The following is a 20,961-nucleotide window of genomic DNA, read 5'->3' on the forward strand; positions in this document are numbered from 1 at the left end:
CTGAAGCTCTTCCTCCCAAACCGGAGAGTCCTCCCCCTGCAGGTAATAATGACACTACCAAAACTATTATTTTTTAAAAGAAAACTCTCTTCTTAGTGTTATAAAAATCTGTTTGTAAAATATTTCCTATGCTTTAGTCGACTCTAGCATTAAAATGAGCTTGTCTCTTTCAAGTGCATGAGGAGCCTGAGGAAATTTCCTGGGAAGAGCCTCCAGCGGAGGTTGTGGAAGAGCCAGAGCCTGTTGCTCCGCCAAAAGGTACTTGGCCAGCTGCTAGGTGGCCTTAGCCAATTATCCACCCCTCTTGCCCTGAAAATTCTGGACATTTTGAGCTTTTTGTCTTATTTCTCATTCATCTTCACTGATTCTAAAAAATAAATTCCAATACCCTTAGTGACCGTGCCACCCAAGAAACCTGCCCCAGAAAAGAAACCACCTGCTGTCGTTGCCAAAAAACCTGAACCACCACCAGTGAAAGGTATTTCTCACTGCCATTAACCTCCGACAGAAAAATGTCTGTCTTTCAAGGGTTGGGTTCCACTGCTATACCTAATGATTTTCATGTCATTGAAACGATGAGCTAAAAACAACTAATATCTTTTAAAGTGCCTGAGGTATCCACGGAAGTTGTTCCTGAAAAGAAGGTGCCTCTCGTGGTTCCCAAAAAACCAGAAGTCCCACCTGCTAAAGGTACATATAGCTGTCTAACATGTGATGGAGGATAAAACCTCCAACTCTTAAAAAGTATTTTGTTCTATGCAAATGCAACTCTTCATAATGCTAAAATACTAATGCCTTTAAAGTGCCTGAAGTTCCAAAAGAAGTTGTTCCTGAAAAGAAAGTAACTGTTCCCAGGAAGCCCGAAGTCCCACCACCTAAAGGTACATGTCCCTAATGAGATTCTACAGGAAAACACTCACTCTGGCTTCAAAAGTTGCTTATTATAGGAAACCCTGTTGTTTGTCAAACTTCTTATATTCACAATTACAAACCTGCCATTCTGGATTTTTAGGGTTTAAATGTTTTTAAATAACATCATTGGTTTAAAAACAAATAAACAAACAAACAAAAAAACTGATGCATCTATTATATGCACCAAAGAGTTTGCTAATATGGTTTTGTTAATCTGCATAGGCCACATTTCTCTCCCTGCTATGCAGATCTCAGAACAGATTACTGGCCTTGTGAATTTTGTTCTTGGATTTGTCTCTGGGTTATTTGACCTAGATGTGAACTAGAGGTGGTATAAATTTCGTGTACTTCTCAACTATCTAGAAGTAAATCTAACTAATATCTTTAAAGTGCCAGAGGTGCCAAAGAAACCTGTCATAGAAGAGGAACCAGCCATTCCTGTTCCCAAGAAAGTAGAGTCTCCTCCAGAAGGTACACGTAAGATCATTAATGAGCTTGCCACTCATGTCAGCTGCTAATTTAAGCCTTAGTCCTCTTTTTTTCTTATTCAGTATCTCGTGGTCATTTTCCGTCCTTTAATTATTTGTCTTAACCATTCTTAATTAGCTCTGATTTGGGTTATCAATCAACAACATCTACATAGGGCATCATAAGCTGTATTAAAGTTTCTCTAATGCGCACAGAAAGTAGGACAGAACTAGTGACTATAAATGACACTAAATGCCAAAAGGGCTTTCCAAGCATTCGAATCAATAGAAACAGAAGTCAGTGCAAATAAGATAGATTTCATCTTCACAAAACTAAGAGAAGATTAATTAAAACAAGGGAAGAAATCACAGTTACTAGTTTTTATGCTCAGTGTTTTGTGCATTTTACAGTATTATTCCATACATGGAATCAAAATTAACTATATCTTTAAAGTATATGAAGAACCGGAGGAAATTGCTCCTGAAGAGGAAGAGCCAGTTCCTGTTGCTGAAGAGGAGCCAGAAGCCCCACCACCAGCAGGTACAAGGCAGGATGCTGTATTGTACAGGAAAATACATCATTTGATTTTTATATCTATTATGTATCTTCTTTAAGGTAAAATGTCAGTCTCCTCTCTTTCTTGAAACTCGACTTCATTGGCAAGAACAGAAGTCATTGGCACACACAAAGCCATAGAATTTTACAGTGTGCATGCCAAAGGGATGGGTGTGATCTTCTTTATTCATTCATTAGTGTTAAGCTTTACATTGTTAATCATTTGACTCAAAGAAATTCCTATCTTTCAAGTGCCTGAAGAACCCAAGAAGATTGTTCCAGAGAAGAAAGTTCCTGTTATCAAAAAACCAGAAGCTCCACCTCCTAAAGGTACTTACAGTAAAATAAATCAATATTTGCTTCATTTTTGTGTGCTGTCTAAAATTCTAGTCTTTATTATGTATTGTGTTGTATTATGTACATAACTGTTATCTAAATGTTCTTGTCAAATTAATATGTACATATTGCATCTTGCAATTTTATATTATTAAATGCTACTAATATCTTTAAAGTACCTGAGATGGCAAAGAAAGTTGTCCCAGTGAAGAAAGTCCCAACTGTTAAGAAGCCAGAAATACCAGCAGCTCAAGGTATTCCCATCATCACTGATAGCATTAGTATCATTGTTTTTTTAAAGTGATCTGTTATCTGTCCTTGTTGTTTCAAAACTAGGGACAAAAATGTCCTTATTTTGTTTCCAATAATGTTAATACTGCTCCATTAACTACAGATCCTTTATTCTTAACATTTAAAATGTTTCTAAATACTCTTTTTAAAATACAACTAATATCTTCAAAGTGCCTGAGGTGCCCAAGAAACTTGTTCCAGTAAAGAAGGAACCTGTGCCTGTTACCAAAAAACGAGAAGCCCTGCCAGAAAAAGGTACCTACCATGAAGAAAAAAATACAGATTTCCCTGAATACTACCATAGCATTTTAATAATAGTTCTTATGTAAAACCACACTTCACAGATGAAAAGGGGGAAATAATGAGGGCAAAGAGAAAAAAAGGAGATAGATAAGCAGGAGAAAACAAATAAATGAGATTCAGTTGTGCTATGACAGTGTTCCGTGTGGTAGCAAAGGACCTCCTCTGATTCAAGGGGTAGAACACCTCAATTTAGCATATTTTGCTGAATGTCCTACCACTAAAAAACAGCATACTAGAAAAAATAAGATCTGGTCCTGTCTTCAGGCAATTTCAAGGTGGTAAGAAGAAAGCCCAGCACAGCTCTCATAGAGACAGGAAGTGATCACACCTACAAGAGTATCAAGGGCTATAGAAACACAGAGCAAGGGAAGATAAATTTCAGGAAGAGGCATCAGGGGAAAACTGTATGAAAGAAATGAAAATTTAAGTTTTGATGGATTTTGACAGTGTATAGCAATTGAGGAAATGGTTTTCTAGGCAAAGGAAAGATTTTTTATCAAAAGGCACAGAGGTAGAAGAGTCTAGGAAGTTCAAGGACCTTCAAATATATTTGTACAATTTGAGTATGAATTGGTTGTGAGGTGTCTTGAAAGAGAGTCTGGATATAAAGCTGAGGATCATATTTTGGAGTTCTTTGAATGCCCATATCGGGTGTGTCCTTTATTCTGTAGGCAACAGGAAGCTTCAAAGGCTTTGAAGCAGGTACACCAATCAGTAGAGGTCAGGCTTCAGAAAGATGACTGGCAATAGTTCCAGCTGCTGGAAGACAGTGATAATAGTCAAGAGCCATTGCAGCTATTTAGGGTCATTAAGAGTTGGACAAGATCAGTGGTGGTAGAAATGTAAGAGTGAGAGAGATGGGAGATCAAATTGGTGTCTATTATGGAAACAATTAAGGAAGTAGAGGAGCCCAAGATGATTGTAAGGGTTGTAGCTAGACATCCATGGGAATGGTTCATTGCGTCGCTAATTAACATTAGAAAGAAGATAGTGAATATATTTTTCACTTTTCAAATATAGAAGCTGGGAATATGCATCTGGAGCTTAGGAAAGAGAAGGGAGCAGGAGATGTAGATCTAGAAGTCATCCACAGAGAAGTAAGAGTTGAGAGTGCAGGAGTGATTGTTCACAGAATGTAGAGCTAATTTTTTTAAAGCTTCAGAGTTAGACCAGTGGAGAACACTGGCATTTAAGGGTACACAGAAGAAGAGATGCAAATGAAGAAGGCTGAGAAGACTCGTTTATAAAATTGGAATGTCCAAAAGGGTGCCATGCCTCCAAAGCCATATTATCCACTAAGTCTTAGAAAGTTCTTTTCACTGTATTCTTTGCCTGCTGTTTGCAGAATCTTCTAAATTCTTAATAGTAAACAAAATCAATATCTTTAAAGTGCCTCAAGTACCGAAGGAAATCATCCCAGAAAAGAAAGTGTCCATTCCTATTCCTGAAGAGCCAGAAGCTCCACCCATCCAAGGTACACGGCTGCTCTATAAATCTTGGAAAGATGACAACTGTCTTCAACATCTTGCTTTGGTTGTAGATGGGTTTTATGTATTTGTCTGTTGTCTGTCTTTATGTAGTGAAGTTGTTGATATTTTGGGGTCATCTGAAGAATATGTCCTAGAGTATAACTAAGTTGATATGTTGCAACTTAGCAGTTGGAAGATTCTATTGTGAATATAGTCTAAAATATAATACTGTGTTTTTTAAATCAAAGAGTCTCCTGAGGAAATAATGTATGAAGAAAAGGCATCCATAACCATTGGTAGAAAAGTGACTCCCCCTGTTGAAGGTATATATACACACACACACACACACACACACACACACACATGTATAAATACAAATATTTTTAATCTCTTAAAGACTCCTGCTAGAAATAAAAAAACTATTCAAAAGGTGACATTCTTTCTTGAAATTATATACAGAAGCATTCCAGCATATGCTTGCTTCATTTTTCAAATAGTTATACTTCTTTTGAAGTAGAATCTTTAATTTGATTTTTCTTGATAGTAATTAATAATTCCCAAAGATACAGTTTACAAGGCAAAACTGGGAAAATTGCACTGGATTCTCAAACAGTAACCCCACATCAGATTTTAAAAGTCATCTCATTTGCCATCAACATACATCAAATAAAGTAGTTGATAGAATGTTTAAGTATAATAGAAGTCTTACCTCTTTTTCTGTATAATTTGTATGAATTGTATATTTTTGTTTTTGTGACTACAATCTTTACATCTGTGTGAAATTTGTATGAGTCTTTGTGAAGAACTTTACACTCTCATATCCTCTGTCAACATTCTTTAAAGAACGTGAAATTCAAAAGTATATCGAGCCTGAAGAACCTGAACCTGAGCCACAGCCAGAAGAAATACCAATACAAGGTATTCAGTTAATTGGACTTAACTCTTTATCATCATGTTCATCTTCATATATGTTTTATGTTCTACATCTGTGTGTAAGATACTCTTTTAAATGTGCATTTCATTTTTATGCATCTGTGTCGTTTGTACTGTTGATCTCATGTCAGTGTGGCTTACACAGATACTTCCTTTGTTTTTATTAGTGCCTTCACCATATTTCTCATCATCTGTGTACAAATTTTTGTGTTTTATGTTGGATACTGTTTTATGCTTTATGTTGAATACTAATAGGAATTTAAAAAGCAAACTTTTTACTTGATATATATATATGTTTAAATTTCTACTGAATATACCATATATCCACATGCTAATTAACATATATATATATACTAACCCTCCTGAAATACTCTTTCAAGAACCTGAACCTGAAAAGAAGGTTATTGAGAAACCAAAACTCAAACCAAAGCCTGTGGCACCTCCTCCGGCTCCACCAAAGGAAGATGTGAGGGAGAAAATATTCCAACTTAAAGGTATAAAATGATGCTCCCAAGTTTTATTAATCTGCTTCATACTTCTATTCAGTCATCTGAAATGGTGCTTGCAAGGCATGTATTATTTTTTAAAAGTGTGTGGCTTTCAAACATGATCGAGCTATGGGAATTGCATAGAGATCTGTGTTTTCTACTGCCTTCGGGTGCTTTGTCAGAACAGGCCTGACAGAAGGGCATCATTGCTCATTGTTAGCTTCATCCTAGACATCTGGATGCAGGGGCTGTCCAACTAACTTTCTTATGGAGAAAGGGTTCTGATTTCAGGGTGTGATTGCTATACATATCTTTGGGATCTTGTGCATTTGGAATGTATAAGAAAACTTTGCATGAAACTTTCAATGTTGCAGTAACAAATTTATACAAAGCAAAACTTTGTTCTTAAAGAATTTCATGTGTTTTGAAATATACTGTAAGTAATGTATTTATGGCATTGATAGCTGATATGTGCTCACATACCATCAAAGGAAAGCATATAAATTACCCATCACTGCTGCCCTACTTTTTTTTTCTTTTGCAACTTAATAAAAGGCCAAACTGCATCTTATGGTGGTCCTCGGCGTAGCCAGAAAGAGTGATTATGAATACATTTGATACCCAGCATCTCTTCTCATTGTTAAATTTCCCTTCAGTCTTTTTTTATTTAGATATTTCTTTGAACTGATGCAATATTACTTAATTATTAAAATGACATCTTTAAAAGCTGAAATAACCTGGTGAAAACATATTATTCTTTTTATGGTAATACAATGTTGTCTTATTGGTAGTGTCATGAGATTTCTCAATCTAAAATAATCTAGATAAAATCTTAGATGAGCACTTTCCCATGCTTACCTACACATGTACAAAGTCAGAATCTTTCACAGTAAAACTGCTTCTCATGATTCTTGCCCCTCTTCACCCCTCCTGGCCAGCAGGGGTAACTTTCTGGCATTTTAAGTCATACATAGAAAATGGGCACCTCTTACAAGGCTACCCATCTGTTGATTCATAGTCCATGAAGACACACACTTAATACACTTCCCTTAATATAAATTTATACTTAAAGGAAAATTTCTTCTTCTTGCAAAGAACAAAAATTACCTTCTTTCTCCACCAGACTTAAACTTACTACTCACCATCAGAGTAAAAGGGCAATGTTTTCATGGTTTGAACGCTTCCTGTATGTTCTTTGGTGGCTGCTCTTGGCTGTTATCAATGCTCTTTGGTTGTAAGCAAAGCTGGTTTTGACTCTTGGAGCAGATATTTAATAATTTGCTTCAGATAAGTCTAAATATACAAATAATAAAATTAAGATCATATTCTTTAAAGCTGTTCCAAAGAAGAAAGTTCCTGAAAAACCTGAAGTTCCAGAAAAAGTGGAGCTTAAGCCTCTGAAAGGTATTTCACAATCTGGAAAATGCATTTCTGTGCAGTATCCCTCCACTGCGCTCCTTCCTCTTCCTGTCTTCTAGAATGTTCTTTCTTTTTTTTATTAATCAGCATAGTCTCATTTATTTCTTGTGTTTTTGTGGTTTTTATGGTCCTGGCTCATGAGTGTTGCTGCCTTTGTCTCCCATCAAATTTCATACATTCATGGATATTGTTTATCTTTGTCTCATCTACATATGTCTTCTTGCATTTTCCCTCAACTTAAAAATATTAAATATTACTGGTTAGCTGAAATTAGCTTCAGGACACACCTTGGGTTAAAATGCAAAGACCTAATAGTAGAAAGCTTTGGAATTTCACCTGAACAACAGTATTTTGGCCAGTGTTAGAGCGCTAAAAATAAGTCATGTCATCCTTCTATACTATTGAGATGATTCATAGGGATTTCCTCAGGGCTTTCCTGTCACTCTCTGGTCACTGACTCCAAGACGTTCTTTCAGGCATCAGATCTCACTGGGAGTTTTAGGGAGCATTCAGGATTGCTGAGGTCATTTTTCAAAATTCATTTCTCTTGACACAGTATTTTCCCCATCTAAACTTAGAACCGAAAGAAAAATAAATGGATCATAAATTTTAGAAATTTTTCCATTTAAAATAGAGTTATTAATTTTTCTAGTAAGTATAATGGGTAGCAGCATTCTGTTTAAGTCATCAACACATCCAGACCCAGAAATTGAATCTGTTCTTGATTCACTCTGGAATTTTAGAAAAATCACCCATCTGAATATACATTTCCTGACTTATAAAATGGAGATTACAAAATAATATTACTATGGCTGTTAACTAATAATGGAGGAAAAGCCACTTAAACATTAAAATGACATGTAATGTCATATAATGACTTTAAAAATAATAGCTGCAATGGTGTGTTCTGTACCTGAGTCTCAAATGTCAATAAGACCTTAAAAATAAAATGAAAATACAGAAATACAAATGCAAAGATGTATTTCCACTATGTCCATTATATGAGTAAAGAATATGTGCCATCCTTACATTAATTATATGCATGGTCATCTTTCCATGTTTGATCAATGAAAATAGTTATACATTGAGAATATTGGTAACTCTAAAATAGTATTGAAAGCCAGCAAAATTTAACGTGGATAAAAAAATTTAATGTTGAAGTGTGAAATTTTACTTAAAATACTCGACGAGAAAAATCATTATTTAAAATGAAATACATATTTACCTTTCATACATTTAAGTTTTGAAGTTATGCAAAGTTATCTTTATCACATTAAAAAAAAAACCTATTTAGGGGCACCTGGGTGGTTCAGTCAATTAATATCTGACTCTTGATCTCAGCTCAGGTCTTGATCTCAGGGTCATGAGTTCAAGCCCCACGTTGGGCTCCACAATGAGTGTGGAGCCTACTCAAAAAATGAAAACAAAATAAAACACCTACTTAATGAATTGCAAAAATCCTGCTTAAAGCACCAAATGGGAAATTTTTTAGAAATATCTAAAAATTCAGATTTCACATGAGTAAACAAATAGGCCGTTAAGTGATACAAATAAATAATGTTTTAAGCTGATTTTCATTGACATCACTAGAGAGATAAGGTGGTTCAGTAGTCACCCAGCATTTCTCTTTTTTCCACTCAAATCCATGAGGGTTGTAGGAGAAGGAGGAGGCTGCTCTATATAATATCATCCATCATGCCCAATAGTCACTGAAGATGCAAGAGAGAATAAACTTAGAATTCCTTGGGTCCCTTTTAGTCTAAATTCAAGAACATTTTCTTATTCATTAAAAATGAGCTCTAAACCAGCTCTCAAATTCTAGAGTTTTATAATTTTAGGTTAGTATTATTTCAAAAGAGAGATCTTAAGAAATGATACTTCCCTTCTGTTAGGAAAGTAAGAGTGGTCCTTTCCCAACATCAAGGTCATCAGCCAGATCCCTTAGCTTTCTTCTCTCACCAGTGGAGAAGACTGGATAATGACACTAACACTTACCAGTATCATTTTAATGTAATAGACAGTTGAGATACCAATGTAGAATTGAACAATCTACAATTGTAGATTGGGGCAAAAATGCTGTCAAGAACCCTGTATTTGATCAAAGATTCATAAAGTCAATATAGAATAACATCTTCTACCTTCACTTAAATTGACTATATTTGCTTTCAATAAATGCAACGGTATTTGTCACAAGGCTATATAAATGTTTGCAAAGGAAATAATGTGAAGTGTATTATTTGCTTTTAAATTCTGTGATATTATTTTGCAACAAAAATTATTATGCACTATAGTTAACTAGTTTTGAAAGAGACCTTTTTCTTGTTGAAATTTACTTTTATATGAATTTACCTCAAAATTTGAAATCATATTCTTTTAAGTGCCTGGAGGTGAAAAGAAAGTTCGCAAATTACTTCCTGAACCTAAACCTCAACCAAAGGAAGAAGTTGTTCTCAAAAGCGGTATAGTATTTTTCAAATGTTTTGTTAGCTTTAAATTTACAAAAAGAATAGACTTGAAAGCTTACAAAATGTTTCTGTCTCTTGGTTTTCTTTTAATCAGATTACCTATTTATCAAAATTCATTTATAGTTGCACTGAAAATTGGGAAGGCTATAATTTCCATAGCTTTTTTCAAAAAACAAATTTTGTGAGCAGTCAGTTTTGAAGTTTACATGCATAGACATAACTAAATTGATCATACTCTAAGCTAATAATAATGACCAAAACTGTCATATTCATACTCAAATTATGTAGTAAAATACACTAAACCAATTAAATATTCTAAATTAGACCAAACTTCTTAAGACTTCTAAATTCAGTATTCAGTTTTAAAGTGTGATGCAGGATCATCAGAACTAATAAATAACATTTTTCTAAAAACTGAATATTTCTTTCTACTAATAAAATCTTAATTGGAAGCAAGATATTCATATGAAGAATCGAGTTCTAACATTTTCTTCACACTGAATTATGGGTATCTAGACTACATTTCTTTGGATATCTCCACTTAAGTAAACTTTATACTTACTTAAATACTCCTCATTATATTACAATGGTGAATTATGAATTGAATCTGTTGCTATTCAAATTACTCATTTGTGTTTTGGTCATTTTTGCAACAGCATTGTCTCTGAACAACAGATTGCCTATGTACATGGATATAAAGTGACTCCCAGTGTTATTTTAATTAATTTGACCACCTTTGATTTAAAAAAAACAAAAAAAGCACTTCTAGTGTAAGGGCTAGTTGTCCAGTGTACCAGGTCGCATGCTTTTCATTTTCTTTGCTTTGTGTATTATTTGCATTTGTCAAGTGTGCTCAACATCTTCATTAGTTTGTTTGTCTTGGTTTACATATAAACCTTTTTGTCTTTTAAGTTCTAAGAAAGAGGCCTGAAGAAGAAGAACCTAAAGTAGAACCTAAAAAACTAGAAAAAATTAAAAAACCAGGTAGGAATCTCAGTAACAATTATCTTTTAATAAAGTGGACATTTAACAAAAGGTTTATCTTGTAAACATCATTGGAGTTAAATATAAGCATAACTTCATATTTTGTCTGTGAAATAGTCTGTGCTTTCCATTGTCTGCTTTCTGTTTAAAGATCTTTATAGTAATTTCCAAATCCATTCATATATTTTCCCATACTTCATTATTGTTATTACTTTGCCCCCTTGTCTGGTAGCAATGATTGTGAAATAATCAGGTTGGCTGCAAAATAACTACATGGGAGGGTGTCAACAATCGTGGCACAGAATTTGGGGGCTTTTAAGTGGGTTGATTGTTATCATTAGCCTATTCTCAAAGTGTGTATTTATTGGGAACTGTCACGGAAGTGATTTAGGAAGGGAGAGCTCACGGAGTTGGGACACAAGTGGGTGGAATAAGAGAAAGTAAAATAAACTGAGAAACAGTCAAAGAGAGAAAATAGAAATTAATTGATACAATATAAGGTTTTGTTAAAAGCCATTAATAGAGCTCTTGAAAAATAGTTTGATCTGATTATTTCAGGTCAGTTGATTTCTAAGTATTCAAATAACACTAGAAAATAATCTCATTATCTTAAAGTACCAGAGCCACCTCCGAAAGTTGTTGAAGAGGCTGAAGTACCTCCAGCTACTGTTACGAAAAGGGAAAGGAAAGTTCCTGAACCAGTAAAAGGTATAAACTTAAGTGTACTGTCTTAGTTGTCTCTAAAAATGCAAACATGCATCATTTAAAAAACCATCACACTGGCATTAAGATGTGAACACAGGACCTTAATCTATTCATCACATATGCTTTAATTTTCTTTACCATTTCACCTTAGGTGTACTTGGCTAATGACCACACACTTGTTAAATTTAAAATAAGTTTTAAGCACTAGGGAAAAAATGGATAATGAGATGAATAACATTAGAACCAATAAAATGTTTTACTATATTTTCCAAATATTTGGTTCAAATGCAAAATAAACTTAGATCAAATACTTGATTTGGTGACCATATATGTTTAAATTCTACTATCTCCCAAGATATATTAAGTCTGCTCAATTTTGGTTTAATTTAGTGAAAAACTTCAAAAATCAAAAAAAAAAAAAAACCCCAAATCTCCAAATAACCTGCTTACAACTGTGAATTATTTTAGTGCCTGAAATTAAGCCAGCAATACCTCTCCCTGGACCTGAACCAAAACCAAAGCCTGAACCAGGTAAGCAAGCCTATCCCCAATGTCAACAGCATATTCCTTCATGCTTCTTTTCTTTTTAAATGTAAGAAACTTTATTTAAATCCTTTTTGTCTTTTTTATTTTATTATGTTAATCACCATACATTACATCATTAGTTCTTGTTTGCGTATAACACCCAGTGCTCCATGCAGGACGTGCCCTCTTTAATACCCATCACCAGGCTAACCCATCCCCCCACCCCCCTCCCCTCTAGAACCCTCAGTTTGTTTCTCAGAGTCCACAGTCTCTCATGGTTCGTCTCCTCCTCCGATTTCCCCCCTTCATTTTTCCCTTCCTGCTGTCTTCTTCTTTTTTTTTTTTTAACATATAATGTATTATTTGTTTCAGAGGCACAGGTCTGTGATTCAACAGTCTTACACAATTCACAGTGCTCACCACAGCACATACCCTCCCCAATGTCTGTCACCCAGCCACCCCATCCTTTCCACCCCCACCACTCCAGCAACCCTCAGTTTGTTTCCTGAGATTAAGAATTCCTCATATCAGTGAGGTTATATGATACATGTCTTTCTCTGATTGACTTATTTCACTCAGCATAATACCCTCCAGTTCCATCCACATCGTTGCAAATGGCAAGATTTCATTCCTTTTGATGGCTGCATAATATTCCATTGTGTGTGTGTGTGTGTGTGTGTGTGTGTGTGTTTGTGTGTTTGTGTGTGTACGCACACCACATCTTCTTTATCACATGAAAAAGTGCTCAATATCCCTCAGCATCAGGGAAATCCTTCATGCTTCTTACAAAAAATTGTCAAATAACAAAATTCAACCAAGCAAATGTGACGATCTAATTGGCTTTACTAAACAATTCATGAAAGGGGCAGCACCCTGTCTAGCAAATAGAGAGTCACTTCAAGGAGTTAATACAAAAAGGAAGGTTTTTATAGACAGAGGGTGAGGGCAGGAAAGTCATGAGCAAAAGACAAGGATTGTTGTAGAGGAGGTTGTCTGCTAGAGGAAAAAGCAGGGTTTGGTTTTGTTTTTTTTTTATCATGTAGATTATTTCATTCTTTCTTTGGGGGATGGAGAGGAACCAACAGACTCATTGGTGCTGATGGAAAGAAAAATTTGCTGGCTGACCAGTTAAGGCCACATGTCTTTGGGGAGGCTGAAACTGCAATTAGACTGGGTATTAAGTTCCATTTTGGGAACTTGGTCTAAGTGACACCATTTTGACTGCGTGTGTGTGTGTGTGTGTGTGTGTGTGTTTTAACAAATATGTAGTTATTTTAAAAAAGGAAGTAAAAGCATGCATCAGATGATTTATAATGTCCCAATATATTTTTAGATTGTATTATTTTTTTACTCAATATAATTATATTGGAATATATTGAATATATTATTACATCATACTGTATATAGATCATGCTATAGTTAGAATATGTTATTCTCTGAAAAACTAGTGATTTGAAAATTTCAAAGTTACGTCAGAAAAGGCAAATAGGCCACCAAATGAGATTTTAGGAAGAGACGAATGGATATATTAATGCAAAGAACATCTCTCTACAGAAGTGAAAATAATCAAACCACCTCCCGTGGAGCCCACACCCACCCCAATCGCTGCCCCAGTGACGGTGCCTGTGGTTGGAAAGAAAGCAGGTAGTTAATTCTGTAGTTTTCTTTTTGTTTGTTTGTTTTAGTGGCTTAATAAAAGTTTTCATTCTTCATTAAAATGCAAACCCTCTTTTGTTGAAACAGGCATCATCAACTGGGAGGGGTGGGTAATAAATTCTTGATTAAATTTTCTTCATCTGATGTCCTTTCCCAGCCTAATCTCTCACCCGTGGGTACACACTGTGTTTTGATTGAAATATGCATTCCTTCAAAGTATCATTGCTTTATATGCTTTTGAAATTAAGTAATGAATATGTTCAAGGCTGATGAAAACTAAGAAGACAGACACTCTAAGGATATACATATAGGCAGCCCGTGGATATTCAAATTTCCCATATGCCCTGTAGGAATCATTTGTCGTTTTTTGTTTGTGTTTTTTTTTTTTAAGACCGCATACTAACAAAATGAAAAAGTTCTGGAAATGGATAGTGTTGATGATTGCAAATTGTGAGTGTACTTAACGCAACTGAATTGTATACTTTAAGATGGCCAAAATGGTAAATTTTATGTTAGGTTTATTTTACCATAATAAAAAGAAGAGAGACCAAAAAAAGACTGCATAGTTCAGCCTTTAAATCAATATAAGAATCTAGGTCAATAGTAATTTCCTTAAATGTACTAACTCAGTGGTATTAACTATCTCAGGTATGAACTTAAGATACTTAGGAGTTGTACATGAACTATTAGTTCATCACTTAGATGATAATCTCAAAACCAAAATTGATTTGATATGTATTGATCATTGATGAATACATGTCCTAATTATTTGATCCTTGGCTAGTTATTTAATCTCTTTAAGTTTTAATTTCCTACTCTGTAAAATCAGATTAATAATTATATCTGCCTATAGGATTATTATAAGGACTAAATATAGGTAAAACAGCACAGTGCCTGGTGCATAGTAAGCACTATGGAGATATTTAAAATGTTATTGTGTTTAATGACATGAGACAATATATTATATTCTTTGGGCTATAGTTCAACTTTAATATTTATGTTAATATATTTTGTCACTGATATTTATGATTTAGACATTGTTCTGTTAAAGTTTTACAATTTCAATGTGTGATACCTTTCATTAGCTCAGAAAAGGATAATAACTGCTGTTGAACTAATTAAGTATGTGTAAAAATAAAGCTTTTCTCACATTCTCAGGGGCTGAAGCTAGAGAGCTCGTTCTGCATTTGTACTGCCCACATTAATAATTTCATTAAACTCTAAATGTAGGAACTGCCTTGCTTCTGCCTTAGTTCATTGTCTAAGGGAAATCTTCAAAGGAATCCATATGTGTGTAGCACATAGACCCCTTCTCTTTCCTTAATCCTTATTGGATTTGTCTGCCCAATTAAAAAAAAAATTGACTTTTGGTAATTTCTGGGCCATTTTTCTTTTTCCTACATTGACTCCTTGTTGATAGAACCTTCTTTCCTAGGTTCACTTAACCAACACATACATAAATATATAAAATCTTTTGCATAGCTAGGCAAGAGTTAAACTTCCTCATAAGGCAAGAGTAAGCCTTCTCCCAGAAACAGAAGAATAAGGGCGCTTGCTGAAAGTAATTTTTTAATCCTAAATAGGTTGGTAATTTAGCTTGGTCACATCATTGACCAGAATGACACTGATCAAAATATGCCTTCCTCGAAATATCCAAGTATTCTCCATGGAGGTCATATAAATAAAGCCAATTTCTCCTCATGCATTAATATTTATAACAAAGAACATGAGTCACCCTGCATGGTTTACTACTAAGCATAAAATGGATCTGAAAATTGTTTAAATGCTGAGTTTTCTTTTTATTTCAGAAGCCAAAGCACCTAAAGAGGAGGCTGCCAAGCCAAAAGGTCCCATCAAAGGTAACAGTCATTTCCCTGCACTAAACTGTAACCTTTCACCCTGGGAAACTTTACATTCAAGGGGGAAAAAGTTTCAAAATTTATAACAATCTTTATTACTCCTAATTGATTCTGATAAAACTAGTATGTCTTCTGACATTTCAAGTAATATATCTCTAATATTATCCAAGTGGGTATTATGTATAACCAACTCTATTTTAGCATAACGAGCCCTATCAATTCTTAGCTTCATTCCTCATATACATGATATTTATACAGGACAGATAAAATAATTAGACCCGAATTGGGACATTTTATATTCGGGTTTAAAACTTGAGAAAATGAAGAACATTTCTTATTCATGGATTCCTATGCTATCTCATTTTCCTTTCTGAAAGAAGGCAGTATAAATTCATTTGGCCTTTCAATTTGCCTAGTCTTTAATTTTCTGTTCTTGTCTTCAAGTTGCTTTATCACTGGTTTGTTCCAGCAGGCAGCCAAGTATGAGCTTCTGACCCTTCTGGAAATGCAAAATCAACGTTTAACTTTCTTTTGAATTAGGTGTCGCCAAAAAGACTCCATCGCCAATAGAAGCCGAAAGGAAAAAGTTAAGACCAGGAAGTGGTGGGGAGAAGCCTCCTGATGAAGCCCCATTCACTTACCAGCTAAAGGCTGTGCCCCTGAAGTTTGTGAAAGAAATCAAAGACATCGTCTTGACTGAAGCAGAGTCAGTGGGGTCTTCTGCCATCTTTGAATGTTTAGTCTCCCCGTCCACTGCAATTACAAGCTGGATGAAAGATGGTAGCAATATCCGTGAGAGCCCAAAGCACAGATTCATCGCAGATGGTAAAGACAGAAAGCTGCATATCATGGATGTCCAGCTTTCCGATGCCGGCGAATACACCTGTGTTTTACGTTTGGGAAATAAGGAAAAGACCTCCACAGCTAAACTTGTTGTAGAAGGTAATTTCCAGACTGCTGATTACGATCCCTATTAAACTTTAACACAACAAATCTCATTAGCAATTTTTGTTGTAACTTGAGCCAAAATCTCTCATTTCCAAGTTTTCTATCATTGAAGAGATTGTATGTATATTGAAAAGTCTTTGCAGATTTTTAATACTGAAATTCTCCACAGAACTTCCTGTGCGTTTTGTAAAAGCACTTGAAGAGGAAGTCACAGTGGTCAAAGGACAACCACTGTACTTGAGCTGTGAGTTAAACAAAGAGCGTGACGTGGTCTGGAGGAAGGATGGGAAGATTGTGGTGGAGAAACCTGGCAAAATTGTGCCTGGAGTCATTGGCTTGTTGCGAGCCCTGACCATCAATGATGCCGATGACCATGACGCTGGAACATACACAGTTACTGTGGAAAATGCCAACAACCTGGAATGTTCATCCTGTGTCAAAGTAGTAGGTTAGTACTTGGCTGGGAAATTGTGTTCTGCTTATTATACTTACTAGTATATTCTTCTTATTATATTAGCAAAAGGAAGAGAGAATTTCTTGTTATTATATTAACAAAACAGAAGAGAGAATTTTACTTACCAGCCTTGTACCTTATCTAAGACAGGGGGATATCAACTCATCATAGCAAGTTAATTATATCCAGTTTTGAGAATTTTTTTCTATTTCTGAAATTTACTAAGGAAGTTATTTCTATTACTTGTTCAGGTCATGACTATTTTTTCTGACCTTATTTTCATGCAGAAGTCATCAGAGACTGGCTAGTGAAACCTATACGAGATCAGCATGTGAAACCAAAGGGGACGGCTGTTTTTTCCTGCATTATAGCAAAGGAAACTCCAAACATTAAGTGGTTCAAAGGATATGATGAAATCCCCACGGAACCGAATGATAAAACTGAGATAATAAGAGAAGGAAAACAGCTATTCCTCAAAGTCAAGAATGCTACACCAGAAGATATTGATGAATATGCAGTGGAAATTGAAGGGAAAAGATACCCTGCAAAGCTGACACTTGGAGGTATAAAAGTCTTTCCTTATATCCTAAAAAGATAAGTTTTGTGTGTAAAGAAGGCAAAATAACACACCAAAGGAAAAAAATAGGAAAGAAAGCATTGTTAGATTGTTTAAAGCATTATGATTTTTCATCCCTGACCAATACAGAGCGTGAAGTTGAATTGCTTAAACCAATAGAGGATGTTACCATTTATGAGAAGGAAAGCGCAAGCTTTGATGCAGAAATCTCAGAGGCAGACATTCCTGGACAGTGGAAACTGAAGGGAGAACTTCTTCGGCCCTCACCTGTGAGTCATTTCCCATTTTAAGTTGTCAGTCATGTAAAATATCCACATTCTATCTTCAGGTTGACATTCAGATTTAGTTCAATGACAAAGTTCTTTCAGGATTCTAAAGTCTCAAAGAGGGGAAGAACTCTGATGCACTATTTGTGGACAGCTCCAGCAATTTTTTAAATATTTTATGGCTAGACATGTTTACTCACTTTTATTAGTAGTAATTTTTAGGACATTCATAGACATATGTGGATCTGAAACATTTCTCCTCTCTGGAACTTATCTCATTCAAATGCTAACCAAAACCATTGTTTTTTCAGACCTGTGAAATCAAAGCGGAAGGTGGAAAACGCTTCTTAACTTTGCACAAAGTCAAACTGGACCAAGCTGGGGAAGTCCTTTACCAGGCACTTAATGCATTTACCACTGCCATTCTGACAGTAAAAGGTATGGCCTTTAGAACGCATGGGGTGGACTTGACTTCATTTCACAGCCCTGTGCATTCTGGAAACCTCACTCTTAACATTTGATTTTCAGAAATTGAACTTGACTTTGCTGTGCCCCTGAAGGACGTCACTGTTCCAGAAAGGCGACAGGCTCGATTTGAATGTGTCCTCACTCGAGAGGCAAATGTGATATGGTCTAAAGGACCTGATATAATCAAGGCATCTGATAAGTTTGATATCATTGCTGATGGAAAGAAACACATTCTTGTTATCAATGATTCTCAGTTTAACGACGAAGGGGTCTATACTGCTGAGGTGGAGGGCAAAAAGAGCTCGGCACGATTATTTGTTACAGGTAAGAGTTGATGAGATCTGGCTATAGTATCCCACATGTAAGCACACAAACATGTGACTTTAAAGATAGAATGCTGTGTGTGCCATTCTCAGCCTATCAAGAACCAGTGTTGTGGCTGGACCAGCCGTTGTGAGTCTTATTATGATTGTAAGATGCCCTCAGCAGTAACCATCAGGGAACGTTGAAAGAGACAGGTTTATTACCTATAGGACCTGGAAATTACACAGCACACCTGGGGCCACAGAGCCAGGGATTTTGGTTTTTGGTTTTTGGTTTTTGGTTTTTGGTTTTTGGTTTTTGGTTTTGGTTTTTTGTTTTTTTGTTTTTTGGGGTTTTTTTTTTGGAGGAGGGGGGTGAGAGGTAGAGAGTGAGCCTGGGGTTCTGCTTTTATTGAGGTTGAGGGTAGGGGTCTATGGTTTTATTGGCTCACTCTTTGTTGTGAATTTAAAACATAAGAGCAGGACATTAAAGTGAGGGAAGAAAAAAAACAAGCTGCCCAAGTGGTCAGTTATCAAAATCAACCAAGGTCTCAGAAACAGAGGAGCCTGTGGGGCACGGTGGGGAGGGGCCCAGCCTGGCTGCTGATCTAGCCTGTGGCTGGCAATGTGTTTACTCAAGATGGACATCTCTGAGGTGGATGCTTAGCCTGCAAAGCTGAAGTCAGGTACTTCCATTACAAAAAGAAAAGCTAACTCTCAAGATTTATGCCACAAACACCAAGTTCTAATAGGGATAAGTGACAGTGGGCACCACAACTTTACTGTCACATCATCAACAAAAGAAGCCCCTTAATTTTTTTTAATGGAGGATAGATCCTACTTGAAAAGGTGAATAAATGCTATGCGAAATGGATCCTTTTGACCTTGGCAGTTTAGAGTGGACTATTTCTGAATGTAAACTGTGTTTCTAAGCACATTCTCCACGCTTACACTGCAGGTATAAGGTTGAAATTCATATCGCCTCTTGAAGACCAAACAGTGAAAGAAGGCGAAACAGCAACTTTCGTGTGTGAGCTTTCTCATGAAAAAATGCATGTAGTCTGGTTCAAAAATGATGCCAAACTCCACACGAGCAGAACCGTACTCATCTCATCTGAGGGCAAGACTCACAAACTGGAAATGAGAGAAGTGACCCTGGATGATATATCCCAGATAAAAGCTCAAGTTAAGGACCTGAGCTCCACGGCAAGCCTGAAGGTTTTAGGTAAGCATGACCAACAATGACTGGATAGCCAGTTTAGGGATGGAGAGAGGGGGTGGTTGTTGAATATTTTGCCACTTGTGATTCCAGTAACCTTTAATCTTCAAGTTCTCCTGATGATCTGTTGACTGGCTTTTCCAGAGGCCGATCCCTACTTCACTGTGAAATTACACGACAAAACTGGAGTCGAGAAGGATGAGATTATTCTGAAGTGTGAAGTGAGCAAAGACGTGCCAGTGAAATGGTTCAAAGATGGCGAAGAGATTGTACCTTCGACAAAATACTCTATCAAGGCAGATGGCCTGCGCCGCATCCTAAAAATCAAAAAGGCAGACCTTAAAGATAAAGGCGAATACATGTGTGACTGCGGCACTGACCAGACAAAAGCAAATCTTAATGTTGAGGGTGAGTTGCTCAGAATTTTTCAGCTTACCCTACCTGCACATGCAGTGTATTCAGTCATCCTTACGAAACTCTGTGTACTTTCAGCTCGACTAATAAAAGTGGAAAAACCTCTGTACGGAGTAGAATTGTTTGTCGGTGAAACAGCTCGCTTTGAAATTGAACTTTCTGAACCGGATGTTCATGGCCAGTGGAAGTTAAAAGGAGAGCCTTTAACTGCTTCCCCTGTAAGTCAAGATCATCCAATCACACAGGCAGGGGCTTGCCTGCTTGGTTGTTTGGGGTGAAAAAAGATAAACTTTGGGACTAAGATGTCTTGATGATTGGTAGGAATCACCAGTTATGACAATGACGTTCTTCTTGCTCTGTCCTTCTTCTGCTTCTCACTCCGAATAGGACTGTGAGATCATTGAAGATGGGAAGAAGCATATTCTGGTCCTTTATAACTGCCAGCTGGATATGACAGGGGAGGTCTCCTTCCAGGCCGCCAACGCCAAATCTGCAGCCAATCTGAAAGTGAAAGGTATGCTCTGTCTGTCAGCCACTCTTTTGTTATTTTCTTTGCAAGACTTCGAGACCCTGAGCTGACTGGGGGTCATGAACGGAAGCATAATCTGGCTTCATCCCCCCCATCTTCTCTTTGCAGAACTGCCACTCATCTTCATCACACCTCTCAGTGACGTTAAAGTCTTTGAGAAGGATGAGGCTAAGTTTGAGTGCGAAGTGTCGAGGGAGCCCAAAACATTCCGTTGGCTGAAAGGAACCCAGGAAATCACAGGCGATGACAAAGTTGAGCTTATAAAGGATGGCACTAAACATTCCCTGGTGATCAAGTCAGCTGCTTTTGAAGATGAAGGAAAATACATGTTTGAAGCCGAAGATAAACACACAAGTGCCAAACTGATCATTGAAGGTAAATATTCTTTATGAAATAGACCCCATTTAATTTTTTTT

At 36.3% G+C, this 20,961-nt stretch overlaps 1 protein-coding gene across 1 annotated transcript in view; it reads left to right on the forward strand.

Annotated features, from left to right (window-relative positions):
* The window catches only part of TTN (titin), a 267,591-nt gene that overhangs the window by 141,569 nt on the left and 105,061 nt on the right, over nucleotides 1–20,961 (forward strand). Inside the window, exons 158-184 of the mRNA XM_073881860.1 lie at nucleotides 1–42; nucleotides 175–258; nucleotides 395–478; nucleotides 607–690; nucleotides 804–881; nucleotides 1,303–1,383; nucleotides 1,834–1,920; nucleotides 2,188–2,265; nucleotides 5,648–5,761; nucleotides 7,091–7,159; nucleotides 9,553–9,633; nucleotides 10,552–10,623; nucleotides 11,239–11,331; nucleotides 11,797–11,859; nucleotides 13,408–13,497; nucleotides 15,318–15,368; nucleotides 15,909–16,310; nucleotides 16,486–16,764; nucleotides 17,058–17,333; nucleotides 17,477–17,616; nucleotides 17,925–18,051; nucleotides 18,142–18,405; nucleotides 19,342–19,608; nucleotides 19,747–20,010; nucleotides 20,095–20,234; nucleotides 20,404–20,530; nucleotides 20,654–20,920. The exon at nucleotides 1–42 is cut by the window's left edge and continues 11 nt beyond it. Of these exons, the coding sequence (XP_073737961.1) occupies nucleotides 1–42; nucleotides 175–258; nucleotides 395–478; nucleotides 607–690; nucleotides 804–881; nucleotides 1,303–1,383; nucleotides 1,834–1,920; nucleotides 2,188–2,265; nucleotides 5,648–5,761; nucleotides 7,091–7,159; nucleotides 9,553–9,633; nucleotides 10,552–10,623; nucleotides 11,239–11,331; nucleotides 11,797–11,859; nucleotides 13,408–13,497; nucleotides 15,318–15,368; nucleotides 15,909–16,310; nucleotides 16,486–16,764; nucleotides 17,058–17,333; nucleotides 17,477–17,616; nucleotides 17,925–18,051; nucleotides 18,142–18,405; nucleotides 19,342–19,608; nucleotides 19,747–20,010; nucleotides 20,095–20,234; nucleotides 20,404–20,530; nucleotides 20,654–20,920 (3,804 nt within the window). The remainder of the gene's footprint in view (nucleotides 43–174; nucleotides 259–394; nucleotides 479–606; nucleotides 691–803; nucleotides 882–1,302; nucleotides 1,384–1,833; nucleotides 1,921–2,187; nucleotides 2,266–5,647; nucleotides 5,762–7,090; nucleotides 7,160–9,552; nucleotides 9,634–10,551; nucleotides 10,624–11,238; nucleotides 11,332–11,796; nucleotides 11,860–13,407; nucleotides 13,498–15,317; nucleotides 15,369–15,908; nucleotides 16,311–16,485; nucleotides 16,765–17,057; nucleotides 17,334–17,476; nucleotides 17,617–17,924; nucleotides 18,052–18,141; nucleotides 18,406–19,341; nucleotides 19,609–19,746; nucleotides 20,011–20,094; nucleotides 20,235–20,403; nucleotides 20,531–20,653; nucleotides 20,921–20,961) is intronic.

Source organism: Callorhinus ursinus, unplaced genomic scaffold (genome assembly GCF_003265705.2).
Source record: "Callorhinus ursinus isolate GAN/ISIS: 27379988/994484 unplaced genomic scaffold, GSC_fseal_2.0 scaffold2, whole genome shotgun sequence".
NCBI lineage: Eukaryota > Metazoa > Chordata > Mammalia > Carnivora > Otariidae > Callorhinus > Callorhinus ursinus.